The sequence below is a fragment of the Oryctolagus cuniculus genome, chromosome 11 (assembly GCF_964237555.1).
Source record: "Oryctolagus cuniculus chromosome 11, mOryCun1.1, whole genome shotgun sequence".
NCBI classification, from domain to species: domain Eukaryota; kingdom Metazoa; phylum Chordata; class Mammalia; order Lagomorpha; family Leporidae; genus Oryctolagus; species Oryctolagus cuniculus.
In genome coordinates this window covers 64,670,732-64,691,878 of record NC_091442.1, presented here as the reverse complement: position 1 = coordinate 64,691,878, position 21,147 = coordinate 64,670,732, and the positions used below count along the sequence as shown (strand labels likewise).

General features: G+C 35.0%; 1 protein-coding gene across 19 annotated transcripts in view; it reads right to left on the bottom strand.

Annotated features, from left to right (window-relative positions):
- Nucleotides 1–21,147, bottom strand: part of USP15 (ubiquitin specific peptidase 15) — a 128,112-nt gene that overhangs the window by 6,786 nt on the left and 100,179 nt on the right. For 14 of the 19 annotated variants that reach the window (XM_070052558.1, XM_070052556.1, XM_002711302.5 and 11 more), the window contains 12 exons: nucleotides 15,622–15,795; nucleotides 13,870–14,028; nucleotides 13,565–13,789; nucleotides 11,221–11,304; nucleotides 10,660–10,754; nucleotides 10,383–10,574; nucleotides 9,703–9,818; nucleotides 9,273–9,545; nucleotides 8,442–8,512; nucleotides 7,933–8,048; nucleotides 6,688–6,837; nucleotides 4,106–4,209 (listed from right to left, as the gene is read on the bottom strand). In XM_070052558.1, the coding sequence (XP_069908659.1) occupies nucleotides 4,106–4,209; nucleotides 6,688–6,837; nucleotides 7,933–8,048; nucleotides 8,442–8,512; nucleotides 9,273–9,545; nucleotides 9,703–9,818; nucleotides 10,383–10,574; nucleotides 10,660–10,754; nucleotides 11,221–11,304; nucleotides 13,565–13,789; nucleotides 13,870–14,028; nucleotides 15,622–15,795 (1,759 nt within the window). Of the gene's footprint in view, nucleotides 1–4,105; nucleotides 4,210–6,687; nucleotides 6,838–7,932; nucleotides 8,065–8,441; nucleotides 8,513–9,272; nucleotides 9,546–9,702; nucleotides 9,819–10,382; nucleotides 10,575–10,659; nucleotides 10,755–11,220; nucleotides 11,305–13,564; nucleotides 13,790–13,869; nucleotides 14,029–15,621; nucleotides 15,796–21,147 lie in introns of those variants that run through there. The other 5 variants (XR_007919692.2, XR_011380127.1, XR_011380129.1 and 2 more) reach the window with 3 other exon arrangements.

The following is a 21,147-nucleotide window of genomic DNA, read 5'->3' as shown; positions in this document are numbered from 1 at the left end:
AAGATGTGGCAAGTCTATTCTTGAGTTACCAAGAATGACAGCAAAGGGAGGTTGTTAACAGGAAGAAATGTTTCTGGAAATACCATTTCAGGTACATATGTGCAATGACTAAATATCTGTACTTCATCAGTAGAAATTATAAACAACTTCCCCCATATAGATGGTATAATACTCCCTTTTCACTAAAATGAATATGAAAACAGCATTTAGGTACCTTTTGTTCCAAGTATTGCTTTACAAGGATCATTTTTAAGTTTCTACTTTCTTAATTCACATGTTATATTTCTGTCTGGCCTCCATGGTACCATGAAACCTGCTTCTCTTCAGCTTATCCCAGATGGGGGAATTCTTTCAATTTGTGGTTATCAATTTACAAACATGAGATTTTTGTTGCAAAAAAAATTTGAAACCCATGCATGTTTTTTTTAATATGCATTTTCCATGAACATTTTGAAGACCCTTTATAGAGGATTTCAAAAATTTTTCTGCATCAAAATAAATTTATCTTCTTTTTTAAGAAAACATTATTCAAGAAGTAGAGAGACACAGACAAACAGAGCTCTCATTCTCTGGTTCACTACTCCAAAAGCCTACAATTGACTGGACTAGGCAGGGTTGAATCTAGAAGTCTGGGAATTTGCGGGTGGAAGGGATCCAAGTTCTGGAGCCAGCACTTGCTGCCTTCCAGGATCTGCACTGGCAGGAAGCTAATATCAGGAGCCAGAGATAAGTAATTGAACCTAGGAAGTCTTTTATGTTATCTGGTCTTCTTATCTGACATCCAGCCCCTAGAGCAAATGCCCATCCATCAAGTTGGTTTTTATTCTATTTTTCCATAAACTTTTTGAAGTATCCTTGACAACTCTACTCTTTATTATTTTTACAGTAGAATTTTTCAGTCTTTAACAAAAGTGCAGAAAAAGATTATCTGCACAATTGTTAAGGATCTGCTTTACCTTTAAATGAAAAAGAAAATACTCCATCTTTACCATCCCATGCTTTTTATAAACAACCCTATAACTGAGGAAGCAAAAGTAGAAAATGTTTTCAAAACAATTATTCCTTGTCATGGATTCTAAAAAAGTGTATGGTTTCTAAATATTTCTGCCCATCAACAAAAACTATTCTTTTCATTTCAGATGTAAGAATTTGAGGTAGTTATCCTAGATATGGTTGCTATCAAAGGGCAACATATTCTACTAAGTTCCCCATCTGTGTGACATTCAAAGGGAAATAAAATCACTCTGAAGTTAAGCATGGATTTGTTAGCCTTCTACTTTTGGTGAAGCTCTACTGGTAATCAGAAGATAACTGAAAAGACCAACCAACCAACCAACCAAAAGAACATAATAGTTTAAATTCTAAGTTGTTTATTTAAACAATATTTATGGAGCACCCACCATGAGGAAGAAATGTCTTATATTCTACCTGCTTTTGGTTTCCTCTCCCTAGAAATCAACTACGGAGAAAAGCCACTGAAGATACAGAGGAACCTAGCATTAAAGGAACTGACAACAACAAAATTGTGAAAGCCCTGTTGAGAGACTAAAGGCACACCAGACTGAACTCATATTGGAATGTATGTGTGCATGTGAGATAGCTGTAGTGTGCAGAATGTGTGCCAGAGGCAGCAATGAGATGGCAGATTAGAAGAAAGCTTTTACATTTCACATTTTGAACAGTCATTGCCTGGTTCTGTCACAGAAATCAGCAGTATTCAAACCAGCTGAATTAGAAGTGAAGCAATATTGAAAAATTCTGTTGGGAGAGACAGGCCTTTAGTCTAATGGTTTAGATGCCTACATACTACACCAGAGTAGCTGGGTTGAATATCCAGCTCCGGTCTGTGACTCCAACTAGGAGGCAAGCGATGCCTCAAGTAATTGGTCTTCTACTACCCACATTGGAGACCTGGATTGAGTTCCTGGCTCCTAGCATTGGCTCCTTCCATTACAGGTATTTAGTGAGTGAACCACTGTATGTGAGCTCTGTCTTTCTCTGCCTCTCAAATGAGTAAAAATCAACCTTGGTGAGGAACTGAAAATAGTAGTGGGAATGGCCTCTCCTAATATCTCTCCTTCCAATTACCTATCACCTCTGCCAATCTGTTCTGTGCATTCTGTATTATTTCTTGTCCTATGTCTTTTTTTAAATCTAAGTAAAGCTGGTGCTGGGTGAAGCCTATTGTGTGCTGTGAATCTGAACTCAAGACAATAGATTCTACACTTACAAAGTAAAAGAAAGATTCTTAGGCTGAATGAAAAGATCTAACAATGTGACTTTAGAAGATATACTTTGAGCAAACAGGTAGAGTTTACAAGTTAAAAGATGGTATACAAGAAAGCTAAAGTAACACTTGTAATATCTAAAGCAAAAAAAAAAATTTTAAATCCTGATAAAAGTGGCAATACAAAATGAGATTACTCTTGTAATAACTAATGAAACTGTTGGGAGAAACAAATAAAGAAATACTTTAATAGGAGTCCTGGTGAATACCACTCAGGAAACAGGATGAACATAAAAAATAACTGGAGAGAGTAACGATTTAAATAAAATTGGTAAGCTTAAACCATTAGAGAAGTACAGAACTCTACTGAATGAGGAATATATGTGTATATGTGTATATATATTCTAAACATGAAAAAATTTAAAGAAACCATTTATTAAGTCACCATGAAAGCCTCAAACTAGACTAATAAAATATAAATAATGCTCCCAATAGTTATGTAATAAAATGAAGAACAAAACCACAGGCCAGCGCCACAGCTCAATAGGCTAATCCTCTGCCTGCGGCGCCGGTACACGGGGTTCTAGTCCCGGTCGGGGCATTGGATTCTGTCCTGGTTGCCCCTCTCTGCTGTGGTCAGGGAGTGCAGTGGAGGACGGCCCAAGTGCTTAGGACCCTGCACCCGCATGGGAGACCAGGAGGAAGCTCCTGGCTCCTGGCTTCGGATCGGCACAGCGCAGTCCGTGGCGCCATTTGGGGAATGAACCAATGGAAGGAAGACCTTTCTCTCTCTCACTGTCTGAAACTCTACCTGTCAAATAAATAAATCTTTAAAAAAAATAATGAAAATGTTACATTCCAAAATTCATGGGACAAAGCTAAAGTAGTACTTAGTGAGAAATTTAAAGCTTTATTTATAGCTTTGAGTAGGAAATACAATGGAAAGCAAAAGCTAAGCATTCAGTCCAAGAAGCTGGAAAAACAGTAATATAGCAAACCCAAAGGAAAAAAAAATATAATTTAGGAGGGAAAGAAATCAATGAGAGAATAGACATATACAATAACAAAAAGAAAAATTTAATAAAATGAAAAGCCAATTCTTTGAAGAGATTAACAAAACAGACCTCTGGGAAGAGTGATTTAAAAGAAAATAATGAAAAAAGGACAAAAATAAAGCAGAGTATTGTAAACCACTATTCTCAAATATACTGGAAAATATACTGGAAAGAGGAAAAGAATAAAACATCCTCCTAACCGCATAAGAAAATAACAAGATCATTTCCCCATGAAACTGTAACAATCCTAAATAAAATGAGTTAACTAAATTTAACTGTATATCAAAAAACACATATACCTAAGTAGGTTATAACCCAGGAATGTAAAGATGGTTCAACACGAGGATCTATCAATAGGAGAGTGTAGAGTTAAAGGTAATTTTGATGTTCATTATGAGGTAAGTGAAGAGATAAAATATGGTTGATGTAAACTGTGAGTGGTGAGAAATAATGGACTAAATGGACACAAAATAACATGGAGAAGTCTTAAGAAAAATGTCAAAGGAAAAAATATGTACTGAAATTAATCACACATTATCAATTATGTAAATAAACAAATATGATTTACCGGAGCACATGCATCAAACATGTTAGAAAGAGAAGAAGAAGAATGAAGAAGAAAAGGCACTAATGTACCAACAATTTTCCTTCTTGTGTCTTGAACTGAGTAATATGATTACATCTGATGCAAAAGCTGATTAATATAGCCATCATATTGAGCAACTACTATATGGAGGACATCTGATGACTTATCTTTAAGAAGTAATAAATATCTCAAGGAAAAAAGATATTATGATTTAGGTAAGGTAAACTGTCAACTTACAGTGACCTCCTCCCATTCCTCCATAGTGGTTGGAGACTGCAATCAAATTATAGCGGCAAGGACCTGCGTTTGGATTAATTAGGAATTCTGACATATCCAGGTCACTGTTTAAAAAAAAAATAAGGTTAGTTTCATGTTTTCCCTAAAATGTGATGAATTCTAACCCTTTCTATTAGTTTTTGACTCTCATCTATATGTATACTTTACTAAAGAAATTATCAAGAAAAAATTTCTTGTATAATAAATCATACATGTACCCTGGCATTTGAAAATTTTGGCAAATATTTGTTTAGTAGTTTAGAATTTAAAAATAAGCTACTGAATGCTATTATTCAGATTCATGTTTTCATGCTAATATATTTAACTCTCAGTATACCAGGAAAAAGTTATCAGCTTTTATCATCTAGGTTTAATGGACTCCAAACTGTACTCTATATGTTGTGTGTGGGCGTGGGAGCAAATTGTTGAAATCTTATGATTAGCACAGAGATGGTCCTCTATATATGAAGTCATACTAAAAATGATCTACAATGAAGGAGATGGGAGAGGGAATAGGAGGTGGGAAGGGAGCAGGGTGGGGGGTATGGGGGAAAGAACGACTGTGTTCCTAAAGTTGTATCTATGTAAAAATGCATTCATTAAATAAGAAAAAGAAAGAAAAAAATGATTTCTATAAGAAAAATAAACAGCGAAAAACAAATTTCTTAGAAATTCTAAGGAATTTAAATATATCAAACCTCAATTTTTATTCTACATTTTCCTGTATTTGATGACCTATATGCCTGAAATGGGCAACATTCTTTGAATGGGAGTGACTTTTCATACCTGTTGTGTATGAACCTGAAACATGACTAAATAGAAATGATGTCATTATTTCTGATGTCATTCTTGCATCATTAAAAAGCAGTAATGATTCTAAATTGTAAACACATCAGTAATTCTTGTTTTACTTTTGTTTTTTTTTTTTTCTTGCACTTACATGGTCAAAATGCTTTAGCTTTGAAACCCTTAGTGGCTTACAAATAATATTGCAAAAGAGAAAATGCCTCTGCTTTTGCTCAAGTAACAGTTTCAATTTATAGATATTAGAATGAGCAATACAGTAATAGTTTCAATTACACATTATATTCTTCCAGTCACTTCTGTATACACACCTGCCTTCAGCAGTTGTCTACTCACTAACTTTATCAAGGAAATTCTGGTGCACTAATAATAAAAAATACGGAAGGATATCGCTACATGTTCTTTTTGTAAAATGATTGTACCAAGTTTTTGTTGCAAAATATAATGTGATGCGGTCTTTCCTGTTGGATGACTAAATGAATGGGAAGACAAGTTTCCTTTTAGTCCTTCTGAATTTGTAACTTTTTTTTTAAAAGTGTATTAAAAAGATATTGTCTCCAGACTTCTCTCTCTCTCTCTCTCTATATATATATATATACACACACACATATAATTCAAACAATACAATAAGGAAAACTGAAGGATAAGAAAACAGAGATGATTTACTTCACTACTGTGTCTTCCTTCTAAATGAGTTGATTATTCTGTTTTCATACTATTTCAGTGTTTTCTGAAAAGTGTATTTAGGGGGCTGGCATTGTGGCTTAGCAGGTAAAGCCAGCCTGTGATGCTAGCATCCCCTATGTGTGCCAGTTCCAGCTGCTCCTCTTCTGATTCAATGCCCTGCTAATGTGTCTGGGAAAGCAGTGGAGGATGGCTTAAGTACTTGGGCCCACGCACCCATGTGGGAGACCTGGAAGAAACTCCTGGCTCCAAGGTTCAGCCTGGCCCAGCCCTGGCTGTTGTGGCCTTTTGGGGAGTGAAATAGGGGATAGAAAATCTCTCTCTCTGTAACTCTGCCTTTCAAATAAATAAATATATTTTTTTAAAAAAGTGCATTTAGGAATAACTGATGGATAATTATAAAACTATTCCTAGAACAAAACCATTAAGTCCTATAAAGTATCATAGATTTATAAATATGCAAATGAACAAATAAGGTAATGAAAATAGAGTGAGTTTTACTGCAGGTTTTTTTAAAAAAAGAGTATTTTTTAAAAAATACTTTTTTTTTTTTACTTGAAAGGTGGAATTACAGAGAGGGAGAGAGATCTTCCATCTGCTGGGTTCACTCCCTAAATGGCCTTGATGGCTATAGCTTGACTAGTTTGAAGCCAGGAGCCAGGAGCCATAAGCTTCTTCCAGGTCTCCCACGTGGGTACAGGGGCCCAAGGACTTAGGCCATCTTCCAGGGCTTTCCCAGGCACATTAGCAGGGAGCTTGATAGGAAGTGGAACAGCTGGGACATGAACTGGCGTCCATATGGGATGCTGGTGCTGTAGGCAGAGGCTTAACTCGCTTCACCACAGCCCTGGCCTGAAAAAGTATATTTTTTTAATTTGGTATTTGGAAAGTCTCTAAGAGATACTGGTCCTTGCTAATTGTTATAACTACTAAAAAACTAAAAAAATAGAAACTGGATCCAATAGTGCCTGATGTTTTCTAAAAGATAACAAAAAACATTGAGTAAGTTTGAAAACAGAGTTGTTCAATATTTATGAAGTACAATCAAAACTTACTTGATAGGAAAATCAACTAAAGTATCTAACTTGTCTCTCATGTATCGACTGTAAGAAAATCGCTTGAGATGTACCACAAGTACTGGAGGCAGGGACCATAAATCCAATTTCTTTGTTGCTTGCTGATGTTCTTTACAGTTTGGACAATACCTAAAAAATGAAAAGAAATATTTAAAGTTTGATAGAGGTACAAACAAACAGTACTTATTAAAGAGAACAACAGATGAAAAAAATGTTTGAAAAGTTCTGTATTTTTTTGGTAAGCAATTAGCATATGCTAAATAGGTATTAGGCTGAAATCAACTCCTGTTAACATTTTTATCTTCAATATGCTTTCCAAACGGGTTTAAATATAACTAATATGCAAATAAATATTCAAAGAAATTATGAGGGCTAGACTATTTACCTTTTAGTATGCTTGTTAAAAAGATATGTATGTATTACAAATCTGTGCTAAAATACAGACACTAGAAAACTTTAAAACTTCTGGGCACTAAGAAAATAATACCAAAAAATGCAAGGATATTTTAAAAAGTCACAGAAAATGGAATTAAAGACAAGTTTATTTTGGTCCCTTCCTTCTGAATTCTGAAGTCCAAGCCAATTATTTTTTCATGATATGATTTCCATGAATTTTTTGAAATATTGTAGTATAGCGTAATTTTCCTAAAAACTTTCAAAAATGATTACAAAGCTAAAAATTCTTGGAAAAAAGTAACTAAAACTAATTTTTTTTGACAGGCAGAGTTAGACAGTGAGAGAGAGAGAGACAGAGAGAAAGGTCCTCCATCCGCTGGTTCACCGCCCAAATAGATGCCATGGCCGGCGCACTGCGCCGATCCAAAGCCAGGAACCAGATACCCACTCCCCATCTGATGTGGGTGCAGGGCCCAAGCACTTGGGCCATCCTCCACTGCCTTCCCGGGCCAAAGCAGAGAGCTGGACTGGAAGAGGAGAAACTGGGACAGAATCCGGCGCCCCAACTGGCACTAGAACCCAGGGTGCCAGCACTGCAGGCGGAGGATTAGCTAAGCGAGCCACGGCACCGGCTACTAAAACTAATTATTAATAGTAAATGGCTATTATGAAAGATATAGTAATGAGATTAAAGCTTAACTCTGTAATAACACTTTTAAAGGTATAACCATCTCTCTTTATACACTATAGCTTATTATAAAGAAATGCTTATAATTTAAAATATTTAAGAAAAATGATTAGAAACAAATATTCAACTCTGCCTCTTACCAGGGATCTTCAGCACCTAGCTTTTCTTTTGTTGTAAAAAGCTCAATGCAATCTTTTAATTTCACAAAGGGTTTTTTAGGAGGTTTATATTCCACACTTTCATGTTTTTCGAAATCCTAAAGAGAAGTATTTCTTGAGTTAAGAGAACAAATGAAACAAAACTCATTTTAGTGATACCATCTTACTATGAATAATAATGAAAACTCCTAAACTTTCTCAAAAGAATTATAAATCTTAGGTCAACTTAGATTTATTCCACAGATCTAAATAACTCCTGTGTATAACTATCTGGATGACTGAAACATGTCAACAGAATCCATGTTCAAAACCAACTCTGTACCTTAAGAAAAAAAGATCTTTTTGCAAAGCCTTTTGTATTTCATGATTTTTCTTAATGGTAAAATAAACATATTTGGTAGATAGAACTAAGTGAATATAGTAAAACAATATGATTAGCTATGGTAATCAAAATAAAATAAAGAGGTAAGAAGGAGTGAGTAATGACTTACCTCAGCAGCATTTTCATCAAAATATCTTTTTTTCAATTCAGGATCCCAATCCAAAGCAAGAAAAGATCTTTCTAAGGTGAAAAAATATTTTTTCTTTAAATTTACTATTACTTGGTGTTAAAATTAGTATATCTTAATGTTAGGATATGTGTCATAGTAAATAACAGCAATCTTTTCTAATAACACTAGCACTGGGTGATTAAGGCAAATAGCTGTTTCCAAGCTACTGAGCTACTGAAATATTTTCAGAGTTTAAAAAAAGATAAAAACTTAAGCATGAGTTCAATTTCCATTTAAGAAACACTGACATGCATTTTACTTAGATAAGAAGGCCTTTCGTTTAACAGTTTATTTTTTTATTTTTTATTTTTTTATTTTTATTTTTATTTTTTTTTTTTTTTTGACAGGCAGAGTGGACAGTGAGAGAGAGAGACAGAGAGAGAAAGGTCTTCCTTTTACCATTGGTTCACCCTCCAATGGCCGCCGCTGCAGCCGGCGCACCACGCTGATCCGATGGCAGGAGCCAGGATCCAGGTGCTTTTCCTGGTCTCCCATGGGGTGCAGGGCCCAAGCACCTGGGCCATCCTCCACTGCACTCCTGGCCATAGCAGAGGGCTGGCCTGGAAGAGGGGCAACCGGGACAGAATCCGGCGCCCCGACCGGGACTAGAACCCGGTGTGCCGGCGCCGCAAGGTGGAGGATTAGCCTATTGAGCCACGGCGCCGGCCTCGTTTAACAGTTTAGACAATGCATTTTTCATGACAGGCATGAATTTCGTGGCTTTTTCACTGAAAAAAAATCATCTCTAAGTAATTTTTCAGAAATACTTACCGTCTAGCCTAAGCTGCCGATCATCAAATCTTATATGCCTGGTATCATCTTTGATGTAGTTGATATCAGTATTGCCTAAGTTGTTGAACTGGAATGTAAACAATCGTTTTTTGTGTCCCGTGAGTTGACCTTTGCAAGTATCTTCAGTACATAATCCATTTTCAGAATCATTATCTCCTCCAACTGAATCTTCAGACTGACTGTTTTCATTCTCTGAGGGAAGTTCTTGATCCTGGCTGGACTCATCATCTGGCTCATCTGTTTCCATTTCACCTATTTTAGATATTACAAATTTAAAAAGAAACCCAATGTTCCAATTTTAAGTTTTTTGCAAATATTTTTAAGTTCATTAATGTTCATCTTCATATGTTTTTCTCTGAGGCAATAATCTTAGTGAAAAGATTTTTATAAGTTAACAGGAAAGTCTTACTTGGTGAGCCTTCCTCATGTATGCCATTTGGGCCATTCCCATTAATGTTTTGGTCCTTACAGCAGTGTAGGGATCCTTCGGTTTCTTCAGTTTCAGTAGAAATTTTGACATATCGGCTTAAATAAAATCAGAAATCAAACACAATCATATTACAAAGGTAAAAACCAAAAACAAACAAAAAGTTTCCTTTCCATCAATAAAACAAATATTTTTCATACTGTTACATTCAGTAATTCAAGAAGAAATTCAAACTTAAAGTACAAGTGCAACTAATAAATTATTCTTGTCATTATACAGAATTAATCTGATACTTCTACAATTTCACATCTTAAATATGTTAAGGCTGTGGCAAGTAATTTCTCAACTTAAAAAAAATAGTATGAGTTTTAAAATATATATGTATAGCAGTCGTAAGTTTATATTTTCTTCCAAATATAAACTTTTGGTGTAAAATAGCTAAAAAACTTCATACTTTTTAGGTCTGAAATTACCTCAGTAGTGTGTCTTATATGACTAAGCAAGTTGATTGCACTACAATTTAAAATTGCTACCTGATTAAAAAATGCTGAAATAGACTTGTCTAATTATATTCTGATAGTATCTTGTATGTTTACTTTTATAATATATTTTATATTTTATTTTCGTACTTATTTTTCAATGTAGAGCTGCATGACACTTACCACATTCTCAAAAGCAAGAGATTATAGAGTTTATCTTCAGTATTGTTTCGTGGTACAGCCATGAGAAAAGGCTGGCCAAAAAGTGAAGACCCAGTATGGTGGGTGTAACTTGAGTGTCTAAATTTTTCTCTTAGGCAAACAGGAATAATCACATGCTCTGTATCTTCTGTCCTATTGATGTTAATTTCAAACCTACAAGGACAAAATTGATCATAAACTCTCAAATTTTGTTACCTTGTTTGATCTTAATACTTTGCATAATAAATTTTATACTTACACATAAATATCATCCCGTTCCATAATACTACTAAGGTTTTCATCCATAGCGAATATTCTGTGAAATCTATGATTGTATATATCAGTAACTATCATCTAAAAGGAAATAAATTTCTATTTAGCTGGTTTTACAATACTGAGAAACTAAACACCATCATAAACAATTTTTTTTAAAATTTTTATTTATTTTATTTTTTTGACAGGCAGAGTGGACAGTGAGAGAGAGAGAGACAGAGAGAAAGGTCTTCCTTTGCCGTTGGTTCACCCTCTAATGGCTGCCGCGGCTGACACGCTGTGGCCGGCACACCGCGCTGATCTGATGGCAGGAGCCAGGTGCTTCTCCTGGTCTCCCATGGGGTGCAGGGCCCAAGCACTTGGGCCATCCTCCACTGCACTCCCTGGCCACAGCAGAGAGCTGGCCTGGAAGAGGGGCAACCGGGACAGAATCCGGCGCCCCAACCGGGACTAGAACCTGGTGTGCCGGCGCCGCAAGGCAGAGGACTAGCCTAGTGAGCAGCGGCACCGGCCCATCATAAACAATTTAACCCCAGAAATATCTTACCTTATCTGCAGATACTCCTGACAGAGCAGACAATGCTGTACAAAGATCTAGTATGTTTCCAATTTTGGGGACAATCACTTTGTACTAAAAAACAGAAAAGAAAATCACAATGACTATTACTTTGGAAAAAAAAAACAGATGAGAGAGTGAATTCATGGTTGCTCACTCAGATTTTTTTGGTTCACAATGTCTGCCTCCAATCTTGTCACTATCCACAGGATGACTTATCCTAACCTTATTGTTTATTGGCTCCTCAATTCAAAGACCTACACATGCACTGAACCACAGTCAACTTTGTGGGCTTCATCATTATCTGAAATTGCTCCATTCTGCTATTTTAAACTCTTAATGACTACTTACAATTTTTTTTCTCCTGAAAACTCATCCTTATTTATTGGATTATAGCAAGATTTCTAGTCCTTAAAAAAAAAAAAAAAATTCAAAGGCCATACAAAATGATCAACTTAAAATTAGCCTGCTACAGATTTACTGAATTTTGAGTCCTGCCTGCAGTTGCCTTGGCAGATTTAGCAAGCCTTATACCACCAGCAGCTAGACAGTCCCCTTCTCTGACCTAAAGGGTATAATTTTAGAAATGTGAGCACAAATTCCTTTGGTTGAAAGTAAAAGCAGATTTTTATCAGTTCTACTCATAAAAAGGGCAAATTACCCAATAAAATACTGACCTGAAGGTATCTAGTTTGACAAATTCAGGAAGGAAATAAAAAGCAGCAGCAAAAGAAATGGCTGAAATTTGTTTAACTGAGTACATGACTAGTCTTTACTAGACTTAATTACTTTGAATGAAAGTGCTGTAGTTTAATGAAAATTGTATGTATTCTGACCTTACTGCTAATAAACCCAAATACTTCTGTCAATCAATGGTAAGATCAAAGTTTTGTTGAAAGCATAACTTTCACACAAATTTTATGACTATTATGTATTAACAAAGTGAGCTATTTTGTTGGAACTGAAGACTCACGGAAAACAAACTTCTAAGGCAGGGATCATATCTGTCTTATTTAGGAGCAGAGTTTTATACTCAATAGGTACTTAAAATATTTGCATCAATAAAATTTTTGAGTTCTCCTCCATTAATATCTAAGTTACAAGGGTTACAAATAAAGATTTATAAGATCCCTATCTTGAAAGAACTCCGGCCGGCGCCGCGGCTCACTAGGCTAATCCTCCGCCTAGCGGCGCCGGCACACCGGGTTCTAGTCCCGGTCGGGGCGCCGGATTCTGTCCCGGTTGCCCCTCTTCCAGGCCAGCCCTCTGCTGTGGCCCGGGAGTGCAGTGGAGGATGGCCCAGGTGCTTGGGCCCTGCACCCCATGGGAGACCAGGAAAAGCACCTGGCTCCTGGCTCCTGCCATCGGATCAGCGCGGTGCGCCGGCCGCAGCGCGCCGGCCGCGGCGGCCATTGGAGGGTGAACCAACGGCAAAGGAAGACCTTTCTCTCTGTCTCTCTCTCTCACTGTCCACTCTGCCTGTCAAAAAAATAAAAAAAAAAAAAAAAAAAAAAGAACTCCTAGTCTAGGAGAGAAAAGATAAAAGTAAACCAAAAGTCATAATAAAATTTGCTAAGTGCCATAATAGAATTTAGGGGAATAGAAGCTAGAAGAAGAAGGTCCTTCTTTCACCAGGATGGGTTAAATATCAAAAAAGAATTAACTGATTAATAAAGAAGGGAAAAAATACAGAGTTTTGCTCATATGATGTAAAACAATCCAGTTATAACACTAGCAATAAGGCGGACAACACTAATGTCCACAAGGTTTTTGCATAAAATAAACATGCGATACATTAAAGTATTTAAAATTAGAGCATTATTCAAATAACTAATTTTTGTATAAATTTTTATTTCTTCTCTAAGTCCTTAAAATGTCAAAAATTACAAGTATTTAAATATGCTATTATCGCATCATGAATTTAAATGTGTAGCATTAGCTTTACTTCTGATAGCCACCAGGAAAAGAAAAATTACAGTTAACATCAAAAAAAGTCCAAGTTAGAAAATACAGAAAATACTATATTATTAATCTTAGCAATCTAACATTTATCCCAACATCATAAAACCAAACCATCTCTTTTTTTGATGAGAAAAGGCCTCTGAGAATTTTGTTTATATATGACATAAGGATACTTTATAGATATCCTTCATAACCCTTTCAAGAGTTTAAAATGTCATACTTATTTGCAAAGTATTTGGCTTATAAAAACCTTACACAAATACACATTATTATTGAATTGTTATTAAGGATTCAACACTGATTTTCTTTTAATAAGGATTCAACTCTATTTTTTTTTCATAAAAGTAACAAAAAGAAAGTAATCATTACTCACCTGCATAGGTTTGGTAAGTGGATCCATTCTAACTAAATAAACTTCTAAGGTACGTTCTTTTTTCATGGGCAATGGAAGTGTTAAATAACAAAAAGGGTCAAATGTTACGGAAATTTTAGCACACTCAGGACAAACTAAGGTTGATTTGAAAAGGCCATGAAATATGTCTACTATGATAGAATCGTTTCTTTTTAAATGGTTTTCCCAGGCTTCTTCAGCAACCACCTATTTGGAAAACAGACACAAATTACAAAGCGGTACCACAGAACTAAAATAACAGTGACAATAACATTTACCTTATTTACCTTATCTGGCCTTCCATCAGCATCTTTTAATTGTATATATGGTTTTTTCCTAATTCTATTCAAATCTTCATGTAATCCATCTAATAGGAAAGCTAATAATTCTTGACAGTCCTGCTGTTGATATCCAGAGAACTGAGGTGCAAAACGTCCTACTTGTGTCTATAACAAAAATAAAACCAAAGTCAGCTAGGCATAGGATTTTTTTTTAAAAAACTACACAACTGATCCTCATTATTCATGAATCCCACAGTGTTTATTCTCCTGTTTGTTAAAATTTGTTTATAACCTTAAAATCAACTTGTGACATATTTTGTGGTCAAGTTTTGAATATTCTTAGGGAGTAAGTTGACTCATTTGATATGCACATTATCAGCTGGGTTCAAAGAAGGTGAACTTGCCTTCTAATTTCAGCTGTCATGATATAAACGAATATAATTTTTGTGGCTTATTTGGTACTTTTTTTTCTATATTTATATGTATGTTCTTGCTATTGTTGGTAATTTTAGTGTTTAACATGGTTCCTAAACATAGCACTGATGTGTTGACTTATGTTCATAAATGTAAAATGACTAGGATGTGCCTTATGGAAAAACATTTAGATAAGCTTTGTTTAGGCATGATTTATAGTGTTACTGGCTATGAAGTCACTGTTAAGGAATAAACAATATATATATAAGGAATAAAACAAATTTTATTTTATTTAAAATACACATCTTTAAATAGAAATACAAATAAAACCAAATTATGTACTGACTGGTTGGTGGAAATGTTGTGACCAGGGACTTGGTACAATCAAACCCTTTTTCCCTGGAAATAACAGTGTAATACTTATTAATTCCAGAACATAATTACTGTGAATAATGAGAATTGACAGTACACACACACACACACACACACACACATTACATTTTGTTTTGCATTCCTAGTAAGCACTCAATGAAGTGTTATCTATAACAAAATAGACCAATACATGAAATTCTTAAAATGTATTAATTTGTTTGGTTGTAGATTTATTTGTCATTAGCTGCTGTTACACTATTTGTCAAAGTATATTCTGGGTGTTTTTAATTCTCACCTCTAGGTTTTCCTATTGCTTCCTCCTGTAAACCTCTGCTAGACAGAAAATAAACGACAAGTTCTCATCCTTGCCACATTTTCATATATAGATAATTACATATCTAAAAACATCTTAAAAGTAACTATTCGACAAGATGCAAAAAAATGGTGACTTAAAGAAAGAACAAGGAGAAATTATGGCAAAGTTTTATACTGAAGACTTAAAATTTGGTAATATTTTGTTCTGGGTGAGTAGAAAAAAACTATACATTTCCTGCTTAGTTTCTATGTGTAAAAAAGACAATGAATATCATAGAGGTAACAGAAATATTTGTTTATAATACACAATTTTCCTAGTCTTTGGAGTACCGTAGTCTGAAACAGCTATGTAAATACTATTGCTATCTCTCAGTGGTGATTCTTTCACCATATCAGTGTTTCTCAATCATTTTTCACCACTGTCCCCCATGATTCAGGTCCTTCCTAGAAATATATGTTTTAAACTAGCTACCTCTCCTATCCATGGACCCTGAAATTTTATACTGCCTAACTATTCATGCACTGTTTTCTTTTGGAGGCTAACAGACTACTGTTCAAATAACAGGTACTATTCTCCCAGCTCCTCTGCCATCAACCGATTTTCATCTTCTAGGGGAATGATATAACTCTTGTTGAGAGTGCAATTTCAACACTAACCTTAAACGCTCTTGGGGTGACGTAGCTAAACTTTCCAGACCACATTTGCTTGATCAATTCAGCATAAGATTTAGCTATTTCACCTCTCATTCCTAGGGGATTGTCAAAATTCAGTTCTTCTTGATATTTATCATTGAGGAAATATTCCGTAAGTGGAGGTGTGTTGCTCAAACACTGCAAAGAATAAAATGTATTTTCAAATAAAAGTAACCATACCTATACTTTTCTTAAGACATGTTAAAATCAAGAAGGAAATAAATTGATTTGTTGTAGCATACAGAGAAAAACTTAACTGGTTTCTTATATACATAAGTTAACTGGTCAAAAAACGATTAAATGATGTACTAAACTATTCATTTCCCAAATTCCAAGTCAAGTACTTATAGTAAATAAAAATGTTAATATTTGTTTCTGTAAAATTTGCATTAATTTGAACCACAGCAAACTACCTGTTAACTGAGAGAGAAGCTCAGAGTTCTCATTCTTTCTTTTACTTCACTGGTAGAAATTATGGATTGTCTACTCACTCCAGATACCTGAAAATTAGCCTGAGTTGGTAAAAACTGAGATATAGTGCAGGTATGAAATTTAATAAAGACACAGCTGGTCCTCTGTATTTGCAGGTTCTGAAAGCGCAGCTTCGAACAAACATGGATAGAAAATATTTGGAAAAAAAAACCACCTGTATTTCTACTGAACATGTACAGACTTTTGCCGTTATTCTCTAAACAAAGCACAACTATTTATATGGCACTGGCATTGTACTAGGTATTAAAAGTAATCTAGAGATGATTTAGAGTACACAGGAAGAATGTTCAAAGATAGTAATTCTAACACAATTGATATAAGGGACTTGAGCATTCACAGATATTGGTATCTGCAGGAGGTCATAGAACAGACCTCCCAAGAAAATAAAAGGGACATTCATATTTACTGCTTCCACCATCAATTACGGTTATAAAAGAGCAGTCTTTAAACTCCATTTGGCCAACCATTTTTAGAAGGGACAATACAGACTAGCTGGGCCTAGGAAACAAACTTAAGTTACTTGAACTCTTGGTGTGTTCTTACTTTCTTCAGTTCTTTAATATCCTAATAGTCCAAATTTCTTGTATTACAAAATTAAAACTGAGTAAGTTAATTCTGCAACTCTTTCCCATTTTGAATAATTTAGTACTTAAAGCACATGGTAGAAGTACAACTTTCCCATATTAATCTCAAGATGGAATAATTTTAAGTTGATGCTACCATAAAATTTGACCTCAATATAAATCTAATATTGTTTTGTCAACTACATGGTTAGAATGTGCCATGACTGCACAGACATTTAGCTAACTTTTTTGCCCCCTACAGTAAGATATTTATCTTAGAATCAAGTGGCAGCGAAACTAGCTGCTTGCATGTAAAACAGTAAAAACCCACATTTATGTGATCTTAAATTTATATTAAAGGAAATCAATAGGCTTGGTAGATATGAAAATTCAACCAGCTGTGTTCACATATAACTTAAATGCTATATACTACAACTATATACCACCGAAGTTTATCTGAAACTCCAATATAAGCATATTCAATTTTTACTTAGTCTTTTGAGATGAATTCTCGGGCTGTTTTGTATTTCAATTATAAACCAAAATAAGCTTCATTCAAATAATCATAATATCTATTTAGGAATATTTTCTTTGGGGCTGGCACTGTAGCGTAGTATGTTAAGCCTCTGCCTCTGTCCTGTGGGTGTTGGTTCTAGACCCAGCTGCTCCACTTGTGATCCTGCTCCCTGCTGATGGTCTGTGAAAGCAGTAGAGGATGACCCAAATGCTTGGGCCCCTGCACCCATCTGAGAGACCTGGAAGAAATCCTGGTTCCTGGTTTCAGACTGGCCCAACTCTGGCTGTTGTGGCCTTTTGGGGAGTGAACCAGTGGGTGGAGGACTTCTTCGTCTCTCCATCTCTCTGTGTGTAACTATGCTTCTCAAATAAATGAATAAATAAACTTTTTTTTTAAACAGTACCTAAATTGGTAGTGACCCCTATCTCCAGACAAAAGTGAGCACTGTTATTAATATCATGGAATTTGTTACATATCTTTTAGGCAATGAAAATAATATAAACAGTTAAAATGTTTAGGGTAAGCAATAAGGGCCTTAAGAGTCATTAATATATCGTGTTCAGCTGTAAAAAGTAATTATTTATGTAAGCAAAAGGAAAGCAGTGAAAGCGATATTTTTGAATTTTCTTCCTAACTTCTTTTATATCTCAACAACACTCAATCTATAATACTCCTTTTGAGTTTCATTTTGTCTTCTTTTATACTAAATATCCTTGTAATTATGAACTCAGCACTAAGGAGAAGCACAAGCAATCTAGAATACATGATGGCTACATGGAGTATAAATTCTATCATTTACTACCTGATTTAGTACATAGGATCTATATCACATAATCAATTGGCAAAGGGGACTTTGGATAGTAATTTCCATCAATTAGCTTTCAAATCTTTTTTTATTAGTTCAAGGTTATATAAGAACATATTTTCCCATCTGTTAATATGATCACACAAAGAATCTAATTTATAGCTTCACCAAGTATCTCAAAGAACCAAGTTGTACAAACATGATTGATTTTTTTGTTTGTTTTAAAGATTTTATTGATTTATTTGAGAGGTAGAGTTACAGTGAGGAGAAGAGACAGAGAGAAAGGTCATCCATCCGCTGGTTCACTCCCCAATTGGCCGCAATGGTTGGAGCTGAGCTGATCTGAAGCCAGAAGCCAGAAGCTTCCTTTGGGTCTCCCACATGGGTGCAGAGGCCCAAGCACCTGGGACATCTACTGCTTTCCCAGGCCACAGCAGAGAGCTGGATTGGAAGACAAGCAGGCCGAACTAGAACCAGTGCCCATATAGGAGGCCAATGCTGCAGGCAGAGGATTAATCTACTGTGCCACAGTATTGGCTCCAATAAGACTGATTCCTGAACTTTGTTTTTATTTAATTATTCACATGTATCCTGATTTTGCAAAGAGCTTTCAGGTATACAGAAATATTTTTTAGCTTTCCAGAAGTATCCAGAGTGATTTAAAAAAAATGTACATCTAAATCACGTAACTTGCTTGCTATAGATAATGGTCCTTGCATGCTTTTAGATTAGAACCCCAGATAATTAGAAGGGTCTGTGTTTTGCCCACCTATGTAGATTCATCCTTTGCCAATCTTTTTTCCCTTTCTATCCATATCTGGCCTTACTTGATTATTTGTTGTTTCTTGAACTCCATACTTCTGTCACTCTGTGATTTTGCACCATTACTCTGTATACTTGAAAATGTACTCTTTTTGCCTTACCAACTTCTAACAGCCCACCGACATCGGGCATCTTGTCTATAAAGTTTCTCTTATATTATTTCCTCTGTAAGTTTCCATATTGCTTAGTGGTCACTTTTACTACAGCACTTAAATTTATAATGTACTACAACCCTGATTTTTAGTTTGTCTGCCTTGGCAAATAGACTGAGACCTCCATGACAGCTTTTATATTTACATCCTCACCACTGAGTACCATGTATCACTTGGCACTTAGCATGTGTACGATAAATGTATGATTAATAAAAATGGTTTTTTTGCTTATATTTACTCATATATTTATCTGCCTGGTTTTTATTCTTTTTACTTCAACATTTAGCACAGAGTACTCAATTAAATTCTTGTTGAATGGAATATTACCAAATGTGGGAAAGATGTATTTGCTTGTTAATGAATCATCTCAAAAGTATCTTCAAGCACTTCTATTTGAATATTAAACCAAAGGAAGGGCAGAACTTATTAAAAACTTTCCCACTCTTATGTCTTTCATTCAACCCATTATCTGCTTTGCAGTAAGCCTCCACTTTGATTTTTTAGAACTCCTTGAAAAAGATACCAGTACCAATTTTCACAGTGACACTGCTGGTTTGCAACTAATTATAATTCAATACTACAAACTAAACAAAACAGAGATAGTTCTGATGATAGATAACTGCTTATAATACATGCGATGACATCACAACCAACATTTAAATTTATGCAATTTAGTCTGAAATGGGGCTAAAACAGCATTCTACTTTTGTTGAACATAGTATTTCAAGAAATTCACAGGCTACATTTTTCTAACAAATTTTACAACGCATACTAATACAAAAGTTCAATAGTCACTGTTGTATACACAAATTATGATAGTTTACGAACTAGGGTGGCACAGGCATTTAGCTTAGTGTTTAAGATGCCCATGTTCCCACACTGAGATACATAGGCTTGATAACTGGTTCTGGCACCTGACTCTGGCTTCCTGCTTATGTAGACCCTAGGAGACAGTGGTGATTGCCTAGGTAGTGGGTTCCTGGATTAAATCCTCAACTCCCAGCTTCAACTTGGCCAATTACCACACATTATGGGCATTTGGTAAGTGGACCAGTGGATGGGAGCTCTCATTCTCCACCTGTCTCTCAAGTAAAGTAAAAAAACAAAAACAAAACTAAGGTGATGCCAGACTTTTCTCCTTCATTCTGAAAACATCATTACATTAGAATAAAGTATGCTTTTAAAATAATATGAAGACCAGTAGGAACATTAAAAGCTCTCCTGACTCTGGGTAGAAATTTCAAGATATAATTAGAATAAAAGTAAAACAAAAATATATCCATGTTCCAAGTGATATTATAACAGTATTGAATGCCAGAATTCTGGCAGGACAAAGTCAGTGTTTAAAAATTTTTCATAATTACATTATACAATTATTTATTTGATCTTTCCATATGAGGCTACCTTTGAAATATGAACATCTTTGACAAGGGTGAGAAAATTGTTCTCCTGGACTTGTTGCCATTAAACATAATGTTTTCAAGAATAATGACAATTTACATAATTTTTAGTAATAAAAACCATAACCTGAATTCTAAAGCACCTAGTTGAAAGACTCTTCTACTGCATGGATATAATTTTCCTATCAGATGAGTCAGTTTCAAAGCAATTCCTTTCATATATGTAGAGATAGGAAACTTCCCTATTAATCAGTAAGGCACCTTGAGTACTACATAATATGGATAAAAAAAAAAATCACAAAACATATGTTGTGCCTATTTGAAGACCTTTCATTCACAATGCTTTCTAGACAGTAAAATAGAACAAAACTTAAACTTTCTTAACATACATGGTTGTTTCTAGCAAAGAATGAGTACATGAATTTATCTTGAAAAACAAATAGATTATATAAACAGTAAGCATGCTATTTTGGGGTTGCTTATAAATTTTGTGACACATCTACCAGTTATTTGGAGTAATACCTCTATTAATTTATTACAGTTCAACTGCATGAAACTGACAAATGTCCAAACTTCAGTGTCAAAACTAAATCTTACAGTTCATCACCAATAAGATGAAGTTCAGATATGAAGCAATGTGCCTTTTATAAAACACATATATATCTTAAGCCACATATGTATTTTATCATTGTGCCTAGAGGTGGTCCTAAAATTGGGTAGAATTTTACAATATCATGTT